This window comes from Phaethon aethereus, assembly GCF_964289735.1.
Source record: "Phaethon aethereus genome assembly, chromosome: 10".
NCBI lineage: Eukaryota > Metazoa > Chordata > Aves > Phaethontiformes > Phaethontidae > Phaethon > Phaethon aethereus.
Window position 1 is genome coordinate 6,478,842 of NC_138586.1, and position 10,430 is coordinate 6,489,271.

General features: G+C 36.5%; 1 protein-coding gene across 1 annotated transcript in view; it reads left to right on the forward strand.

Moving 5' to 3' along the window:
- The window catches only part of THOC2 (THO complex subunit 2), a gene marked incomplete at its 5' end in the record, with an annotated part of 51,758 nt that extends 44,906 nt beyond the window's left edge, over positions 1 to 6,852 (forward strand). Inside the window, 5 exons of the mRNA XM_082004277.1 lie at positions 142 to 177; positions 4,450 to 4,587; positions 4,938 to 5,007; positions 5,090 to 5,247; positions 5,887 to 6,852. Of these exons, the coding sequence (XP_081860403.1) occupies positions 142 to 177; positions 4,450 to 4,587; positions 4,938 to 5,007; positions 5,090 to 5,247; positions 5,887 to 6,030 (546 nt within the window). The 3' untranslated portion in view covers positions 6,031 to 6,852. The remainder of the gene's footprint in view (positions 1 to 141; positions 178 to 4,449; positions 4,588 to 4,937; positions 5,008 to 5,089; positions 5,248 to 5,886) is intronic.
- Positions 6,853 to 10,430: the final 3,578 nt, after the last annotated feature.

Here is a 10,430-nt window from a genome sequence, read left to right on the forward strand (position 1 = left end):
GCTTTATTCAGTGTACAGTATTAACATAAGATTTATTCCAGAAGGAGTAGCTGTTTTTTGTTTCGAGGGTACAGCCATGCTTCCCAAAGTTCCTCTGAAAACTATTCCAGCTTACGTGTCATCTCCATTCATTTTCTACAGGACAACCTCAACGAACTCAAGGACTCTTCAGCAAAGGTTTGAATCTTTTAGACACCACCAAAGTTTACTTTCATGTTTTGTTGCAGAGAGAACTTAGCTTTGGGTCTTGTGGCAAACCCCATCAGAAAATTCAAATTCCATACCTGCAAATGCTAGTGTAGTAACAGAGGGATTTTTTCAGTGTGCTATATAGAACATCTGTACAGGAGAGAGGGATAGTTATATGGGAGCAACATGGTGAAAATCCCCTGAATTTACCATTCTGTCAATATTTTTAAGAGGTTTTATGGGTCAGCATCTTTTTTTGGTCCTCTCCGAAACTTGTAAATTCATAAAACGTCCTTGTGATTAAGCTATTTATTTGGCTGGATAGTTAAAATAGTTCTAAGAACTGTTAGTTCTTTTTTTGATACCAACTAAAAACCAGTAGATAGTTAAAACAAAAGATATTTGAGATACTTCTCTGGAATATCAGTACTCTTGCCCTCTTACTGCTGTTGTATTCATGTTTAGTGCTATGGTACGATATTTCTAAGCACCACAGACAACCTCCTAAATGATTATCTTTGCGCGTTTGCTTCCTGTAAACACGCTTCAGGTTCAGTATCTTATGAGAATGTATGCTAAAGAATGCTTTCAAGAGTTCATAGAATCGTAGAATACCAGGTTGGAAGGGACCTCAAGGGTTATCTGGTCCAACCTTTCTTGGCAAAAGCACAGTGTAGACAAGATGACCCAGCATCCTGTCCAGCCACATCTTAAAAGTGTTCAATATTGGGGAACCCACTACTTCCCTGGGGAAATTATTCTGAGGGCTGATTGTTCTCATTGTGAAAAACTGTCCTTTTGTGTCTAGTCGGAATCTCCACAGGAGTAACTTGTACCCATTACCCCTCATCTTTTCCATGTGACCCCTTGTAAAAAGGGAGTCTCCACCTTCCTTTCAGCCACCCTTCAAATACTGGAATGTGGTGATAAGGTCTCCCGTAAAGTTTCTTTTCCCAAGGCTGAGCAGACCCTGTTCCCTCAGCCATTCCTCATACAGCTGGCTTCCCAGGCCTCTGATCGTCTTTGTGGCCCTTCTCTGGACCCTCTCCGGCCTGTCCGCATCTATTTTGCATGGCAGGGACCAAAACTGAACACAGTATTCCAGGGGTGGCCTGACAAGCGTGAGTAGAGTGGAGTATGAGTTGAATGACATTTTGGAATATTGTATTTTAGACAGATTATGCAACTATGCTGTTGCTTTATTTAAACTCAAACCACTTGCAAGTAACAGTCACAAATACTGTAAACTTGTAATGTATTATGGTATGTGGCTAGTAGGAAATGGATCAGATCTTCTAAAGTTGCTAATAAGATTTTTTTAATTATGCAGTCAGTATCAATGTGTAACTAAACAGCACAAATGTTTGTCACTTAGAAAATGCTGAGCATTAGGACTCTGTGTAACTTCTGGGTTTATCAAGGATTACTTAAGCATTTTTAAAATAATTGAATATAGTGGATTATCACTTCCTATTCTATATTTACACTACTGTTTTACTTGTAACTCTCTTCGTATAAACAAAATGTTCAGAACACTTTATATGGTTTAATTCAAAATAGCTCTGATTTTATAATGGACACTTGCTGATGGGTTTTTTTAAATTGAATCTTTCCAGTACCAACCATGCCTACTTACAGGGAAGATGTATATAGGAAGCATCCTTTGCTTCATACAATTGACGAAATTATAGTGTTTATAGATTGAATCCATATACTTTAAAAAAAAAAAATTTATAAATCATTGTCATGATATCTTGTATATTTCAGTTTTATGAAATTAGAAAACTATAATATTTGACTTCAGCTCACATCTATCTGAAGTGTGGTATGTGGTAGTCTATATAATATTCTTGCTTTTCCCCTCCCTTACTGTATTAGTCAAGGTTCAACTGGTTAATTGAAACTTCACTCAAGTTTTCATTAGTTAAGCTAAATTTCTATTTAAAACTATTTATTTTACTTAATAACACATTGATGTGGTAATCAAGCAGACAGTGGAGCTAATTGTAATTAAATGATCAACAAACAGCTTTGTTTTTCTAGTCAATTGAAAAGTTAAATTTTAGAATTAACTATAATGTGTTTGTATAGATTTAACTGGAAGTGTATTGCAGTTGTGTGGCTTTTTTTGGATGGATTTACTGTTTAAGTGCTTGGGGAGTGGAGAGGGTATCCAACCCTTTCTTTCCTCTTCTAAATGCTATTTTCTATTCTTTTTCACTTAAGGAACTAATTTTCATTCTTCAGTGCCATTCTAAGAGACTTAAGGCACTTCTTGACAGTGTTCCCTATACATGGTGTAAGACAAGTTAAATGCTGCTCTTTACTGCCATGTACTTGTTTGGGGAAAGAATGGGATATTCAGAAGCCTGTAAGATTTATGGCTGCAGCTTCCACTGAACGTTAGTAGAAGTCTAGTGCTGTTGTATGCTTACAGGCTTTCCTTAGTCTTGACTTTGCCCGATTTCTGGGGCAAGACCAATGAAATGTTGGTTTACATTGCAGGTTATAAAATAAACGGTGCCAAACTTGAGTTAGGTTTGTGTTTATTCTTGATGTGGCCTTTGTCCAAGTTACACAGCATACAACAGTGCCCCAAATTTGATGTGGTTTCAGTTAGCAGCATTTCTAGAAGCAAGCTGATAAAGCCAGATGAGCTAAATCCAGCCTTTCCTTGTAAAGGGGGGTGGGATGGATGCAGTTTTCCAAAACTCTGTAGTGGGATAGTAGAAGAGCGGTGGAATCTGTCGTGAACAACCATGTGAACTTAAGAAATGGAATAGGAGAAAGCAGAGCTACATGTTTGCTTTCTCACATGTAAAGCATCTCTGGGAGACAACTGTGTAGAAAAAACATACTTGCAAGCCGCCGCTGAAAGTTGACAGCAAAAAGGGAGCAAGGATAAATTTACGTGTAGAATGGCAATGTGGGAGATGGAGCAAGAAAAGAGGAATGAGGGAAAAGAGTAGAAAGGACAGTATCTAGTGAAAGGAGTATTGAAGGTTCAGTCTCTGGAGCAGGAGGATAATAAAATTCCAGTTAAGTAATAAAAGGAAAAGAGACCTAACATTGTCGATGTGACTTTTAACATAGGACCAGTAACGTCAAGTTTTGGTAAGCTAAACATTTACGGGAACTGGAGTAGGACAGGATTAATTTAATTAACAGAGAAAATTGTTTCAAACAATATTTGGTTTAGTTCAAATGTTCTAAACTAATCTTCCACTTACCTCTTTCTTTGGTGTCCTTTTAAGTAAGATGTCTCTCTAGAAAGAAATAGAACAGTTTAATTAAAATATAGTGTAGTTTTCCCAAGTAAAATTGATAGCTTATGGAACTGGGGAAAGTATACTGATTTAAATCTGTGTGTTGCTGTAATTTAAATGTATAAAATACCAAGGAAGGGTGTTTTTAATTTAAAAAGTGCTCTTACTGATACTTTGTGGAAAGTATTTCTTGGGAAGATCTAACTATGTAATTGTATTTAAAAGGGCAGAATTAGTTACTGTAATGCATCAGTAGTTATATAATACATGTGCTACCTTATATATACACAGTAGCATTTAAGCTTTGTCAAGCATTACACTTGACATTACTGTGACTTACTTTCTATTCTCCCCTGCAACCCCAGTTTGTATTAAAAATATTCATCTTTGTGAAATTAATATGTTTTACAGAGCGTATAAAAACTGGTTAGAAATGAGAGTGGAACAACAATCTAGTACACATTATGGAGCAAAACCAGTTCTTTTCTATGTTTGGCTGCTTTATCATTTGAAGTTAAGGCTTAAGGTGGAATTTTGTATTACTTTAGATTAAAAAAAACATTATTCAAAGTATTGTCTTAAATACTTTGTGGATTAAGATTATTCCTTAAAAATTAATTAGAACCTTTTTAAGCAGCTGATTCCATTCATTCATTCCAGGCAAGATTGCAAGTGTTGTCAGTCTAGGAAGCTGCATATCCTGTTTCACTAGTACTGCTATCATGTATCAAACAATACTGGTGAACCATGTGTGTATTTAATGGAAGTGTTTCAGTTAAGAGAAGGTGTTCTTGAATTTCCAGTGTTGAGAAAACAAAGCTATAGGTTAAATTATAGATGACAAGTTTAAAAGTGTCTTCAGTCACTTTTTTTTCCTAGTATAGTATTAATGTTTAATTTCATTCTTTGAGCTAGATCTGTTATGTTAGAGTCTTTGTATTTACACATCTAGGAATACATATTAATATTTGGTGATATTGCCTTAATTTAACAGCACTACATTAACCACACTACTCCAACACTGTCCAAGAGTAAGGAGAGAGAAGTGGACAAGAAAGATTTGGACAAGTCAAGGGAAAGATCCAGAGAAAGAGAGAAGAAAGATGAAAAGGACAGGAAAGATCGAAAAAGGGTTGGTGAAGTTTTTATAAACTAGTTTAGAAAGTTGGTATATACTTGTAAAACTTTTGTATTCAAAATCCTTGCCGTAATAATTGGTTGTCCAAGCCTACCCAAGCAGAAGTGATGCGTATCAGGGTTGTTTTGCTTTTGTTCTGTTACTTTTTCAAAGGTCTGTTTACAGTATGTATTCAAAACTTTTTCCCTTGAAAACTGATCTCGAGAAACTGTACGCTAGATGTGATAACTCAGTTGCATTTTAAGTATTTGAAAATTAGCTCTCCAAAATAACATTTTAAGCAGGTGCTACTTGAGGAATATGTTTTAATTTGCTAACATCTGCATAATTGTATTTGGTGCCAGGATCATTCAAACAGTGACCGAGAGGTACCACAGGATTCAACTAAACGGCGCAAAGAGGAAAATGGGACAAGTACGTATATTTTTGTGTGTGTGTGTGTGTGTGTATTAGGCTTTTACTTGTTGTGAATTACAACTTTCTGCTGTGTTTTCAGCTGGTTCTTCAAAGCATAGTAAAAGTGAAAGTCCTTCTGATTCCCCTCGCTTAAATGAGAAGGAGAAGGAGAAGAATAAATCAAAATCTTCAGGAAAAGAGAAGGGTGATTCGATTAAAGCAGAAAAGATGGAGAAGAGCTCCTCTGGTAGCAAAAAGGTAAAGTAAGCTATTCTCACTTTTTTGTTGTTGCTGCTGTTGACAGAACAAGATGATTCTTCTTTCCTGAATTGCACTGCTGCTTTATGGCCTAAATTAAAAAGATAAGCTATGAATGGGTAGGAACATGCTTTGGGAAATTCTGGTATCTTGGGGCTCTAAATATTGCAGCAGGATAAATTGGAGGAAGAGTTCATTTTGGCAGTAGCCAGGAACATTCTGAAATTATTCTAGATTATTATTCAAAACCTAAAGTGTATTTGCAGAGTGGTTTAAGCAAATATGTGAAAGCAGGGTTTATTTACATATAAACTAGTCTGCTTATATTCAGATTTTCAAGTGCATGTGTCAGCACAGCTTTTTTTTGTGAAAACAGGTATGTTGTAGTCGTATTTGTAAAACGCCAAATAACAGTTCCCAGTTGTCGTAGCTCTTTATTGATAGTGGCTATCATAGAACTGTAAGACGAAGCTAGAATAATCTCAAAAAATCACAGAAGCTGATTACTGTCATTTTGACTGATTTTTTTTTTTTTTTTTATCTGTGGCTAGTTATAACTTTAAATGTGTATAATCCCTCTAATCAGACTGTACAATGTATACTATAATAAAATTATTTCCCATATGTGTTTTTCTAAAGGAATCAAGACATGATAAAGAAAAAACAGAAAAGAAAGAAAAACGAGACAGTACTGGAGGGAAAGAAGAAAAGAAACAATATCCTTTTAACACATTAACATTTCAGAAAAACACAGAAAATGAGCTTCCTTTTTGTTTTATGTAGTAAAGTATATTTTCTCCTTAACGTTGAATCTACTCATAAATCTTCAGACAAGCACAGATAATGAAGATTGTTCCAGTCAAGGTAAAGATTTTTATCATTTACTCTGTTTCACATGGTATCTCCTGTGGCTTCTTTTGACTGGTAGAGGATATTAAAAAAACCAAAAACAGCCTGAGTGTAAATGCGCTGAAATTACCCAGGGCTGGGTTTGGGGTTTTTTTTGTTGTGTTGGAGGGACTTTTTGGGGGTGGTTGTTTGGTTTTTGTTTGGTTGTTTTGGTTGGATTTTTTTGTTTTGTTTGTTTTTTAATTCTATTCCAGGCAGGAAAACTTTCCTCATCATCAGCATAGAGAATGTATAGATGCTGAAAGGTGTTGGGGTTTTTTTGTTGTTGTTGTTGTTGTTGGGGCGGGAGGGGGGAGTGGGGTGTCAGCAGTGTTTGGTGCAGTTGCATGTTTGGCCCTCTTTCCAAGAAATGTTGCCATACAAAAGCAAAGGTGAATCCATGTGATCCTGATAGTCATCAGTCTTGATATTCTACATGTTAATTAACAATTATCTTGCCTAATATGTTGGAAACTGAAGTTTTGTATCCTCTTCATATTTTATCTTTAACAAAAGCACTAGCTTTTAAACCAAATTGCTATATAGTGTAGTAAGTCAGTTCATTATCTCTGCTTAATCTTTTATCTGATCAGATTTGAGGAGGAAGAAGCCAAAGGAAAACTTTCGCATGGAGGCATTGACTATTTGCAGAAAGAAAAGAAACTTCAGAATATTTTGAGTAACCCATATTCAGACTGGAGCTTTTAGAAAAATAAATTGTTCTTCGAAGCTGACAGTGTTCGGAAATTTTTTTTTTTCCCCCAGACCTATGCAAATATGTGGAGACTTAAATTTAGTTTTAAGCGTATGAGGGTGTTATTTTTTTCTCCTCTTTGCATCCAGCCATTTTAACAGTCTCGGAATGTTTCATTTTCAGTTATTTGTGAAGGAAAGTGCCCCAGTGAACTTAAAATTCGTTCACCTGACCTACCCAACTTGAGTCACACACCGCTACCAATCTTTCTACATAAAGCAGTGGACAATTTTACATTTTAAAAAGTGTGTATATGTTGGGTAAACATGAAAATAACTGATAATGTTTAACAAATATCAAAGAATATGGCTTCTGTCTCTCACAAATTGTTCAAGTGCTTTATAATTCTTATGTTTGTTTTCTGTTTAGCATTGATGAATTGTTTTTGTGAACACTGTAGGTTCAGCAAGCATTCAAAGTGAACATAAGCAAAAATGAAGTAGAAACAATTTTTTTATTCAGTCACACATTTTTCAGGGTTTGAGATTATTTGCTTTGATAGAGTAATATTGTTCTGACTACTGAACAACGTCTAAGGCAGACAGGTTTCCTTTTTATCAAACTGATACTGTTACAGAGAGGGGGACGACAATGTTTTTAAATGGACAAGTCCTTTGTCTCCAGATTTTGAAGAAGGACCGATGAGGCTGAACATTCATCTTGTTTTCGTGACTGTCTTGGTTGGTTTAGAAAGTGATGCTACCTTTCACAAACACGATTTGTTGTGAATTCCATTTAAAGATACAGGGGTGGGGTGGTCAAAAACTGTAACAGTTTGCCCAGAGAGGTGGTGGAGCTGCCATCCTTAGGATATTCAAAGCCTAACTTGGTGTGCCACAGCCCTGAGCAACCTGCTGTAGTTGATTCTGCTTTACAAGCAATGGTGTTGGACAGGACAGTCTTCAGAGGTAGCGCAGTCTTGGTAGATGAAGTTCCCTACTGAGGAGTTGCAGCTTCTTTATTATTAAAATGTGAAGTTTTATTTTGACCAGCAATTCAATATAAAGTGAGGGTGGTCATCAATTAAAAAAAGCACAACTGTCTTGTTAGAACTACATCATGTTTTAAGGAACAAGGGCTTAGGTAAATGTCAGTCGCACAGTAAACTTCATATCCCACCATGTAATGGCCTAAACTGGAGCATCTGGCCTCGAATACTGACAACACCCGATCCTTTCTGTAGTGAAGTATGAAAAAATGCTTTTTATAGCAACACAGTTGTGGGATCTAATCCTGTGCTTCTGTTTGTTAAATCTTTTATAACATTCTTCTTAATGTACAATGATTGCATTTACTTCGTGCCTGATTTAGAGATAGTAACATTTTGAGGGGCTTGTACTTCTGAGAGTTTTTACCTTCACAAGTGACTGCTTGTTTCTTATTTCTATCTTTAGGTTAGTGTTTCACTACTTACAGTGCAGTGCTCACATTAATACAGTTCTTGCTGTGGATTAAATGAATGAATGACTATGAAAATAGTTTTATTTCCCCCCTTATTCTTTGAATTGTGAATGGAATAAAATGTTGAGTTGTGAGATCAGTACTCATTTGAACATCTAATTCCAATTATGTATGCCTTCGTTGCAGGTGAGATTGAAATGGGAAGATAAACAGCTGTGACCAGAAATGTATTTTCCAGAGTGTAGATTGCACAGAAATTTGTGAATGAAGAGGACCCATCTGCATCTCCTTAAATTATTCAGTTCTCTGCTTTATTTCCCCATGCTGAGGATTTAATTGTTGAGTTGTACATTACTGTATTTTAACTTGTTGCTTAGTTTCTTACACATTTATTTTCAGTACCTGGCTGAAAGTGTTACCTATTCCATATTTTAGCACAATGTGCTGCAAACAAACAGTTGCCATAGTGCAAATGAGGTTTCATGTGTACAGAGTTCCACTTTAGGTTGTCGAAAATACTGCCTGAGTTTAGTAATTCTTTCAATCTGAAATGCATTCTTTTAGATGTTTGAAAACCACAAATAAACAGTTATTGAACCTTTTTGGATTTACCTCATTTAAACTCAGTTTTTATTTATTACTTGGCCTGTTTTTAATATCAGTGACTAAAAAAAAAAAAGTCAAGTGGGAGCACTGTTTTCATGCAATGCTTAGGAATTATTTGTATATTATGTGTACAACGTTGACTTGTTTAAAGAAACAAAGAATGAACCCTGTCCCTTCCATCCCAACCTAAACCTGTGCTCAGTTGTCCCTTGCCACACCTTTTGTTTGTCATGTTGTTTTTAGATTGATTGGAAATGCTCTCTTCAAAACTGAAATAAATTAAGTTTCAATTACAGCTACAGGAGCTTTGTATTGCTGAACTTTAGTCTGAAAAGTTTCACAATGACATTTTTAAAAAAAAAAAAAGAATTTTTTTATCTGCTGAATTCTACCAGTGTAACCTTTTTTCTAAATAAACAATAGTTTTCTCAATGGGTCGTAAATCATTCTCTGTGTGGTCATTTTATTGCTTTATGTATTGTTAGGAGACTCTGATGGTGGTTGGAGTTGCGGGAGGGTGTTTTCTGTCCTTGCCTGCACCCCTGCACCGCCTTGCTGATCTGGTGCAAAGGGCTGGTTACCTCGCGCGGCGCCTGCCGCAAAGCGACGGGGGTGTTACGCTTCTCCAGGGGCTTCAAGAAGCTCAGGGCTTGCCTGCCTGCATTCGGTCAAGTTTACGTCTGTCTTTTGAGGCATTTGTTCCTCACCCGAAGCTCATTAAAATCTCTGGCACTTCTTTTGCCCATTTCCTAATTTAGTTCAAATTAGACTGACTTAGAGGGTCTTGAAAGTGTCTTAGTTCACTTTGACCAGTTTAGTTTCATGCCTGACAAAAAAAGGACTCTGCCTGGCTTCTGGCATGGCATGGTATGTCGCCTGGGTGAAGCTGCCGTCTCAGATGTCACCTGGGTAAGAAATGGACGCTCTGGAAGTTGTTAGGTCACGTTCATGACTGATTTCCACTCCTGTCCCCCCAAAGGTGTGGATTTCCTTCAGTAAATACATACCGTGCTAAAATGGTAGTGTGTTTAACAGTATTGAGCCTAAGAAAACTTCTTCATGAATTAGTTGTTTTAACTAGTGGTTAAAACAGCTGATGGTTCACAAAATACGTGGCAAACAATGAGGAACATTATGCCGACAACATAAAGACCTTTCAAATAACTGCAATACAGCAATTTTTTTTTTTCCTTCTAGAATTTTGTTTCTCTGTTTAAAAAAATTGTTTAATGTGCCCTTGTCTGTGCCTGATGCGATGAGCCCAGGTGTTTTCAGCGGTGATGGGATTTGAGTTACTGCCGTGCCCGAGTGCCTGGTGCTGTTGACACTGAAGTAGACGATGGGACTGAGAGATGGAGCTTGTGCCTGCTGAAAAGAACTGCCCTGTAAGGAGTTGTAACTTGGCAGATTTTTAATTGCAGGAGGTGATCGTGGCCTACAGGTACTGTCCACAAAGCAAATTAATTTGTTTTATTCCCAGGAGTATTTAGAAATAGACTTTTTTTTTTGTATGCATCCAACATTTAACAAAAGC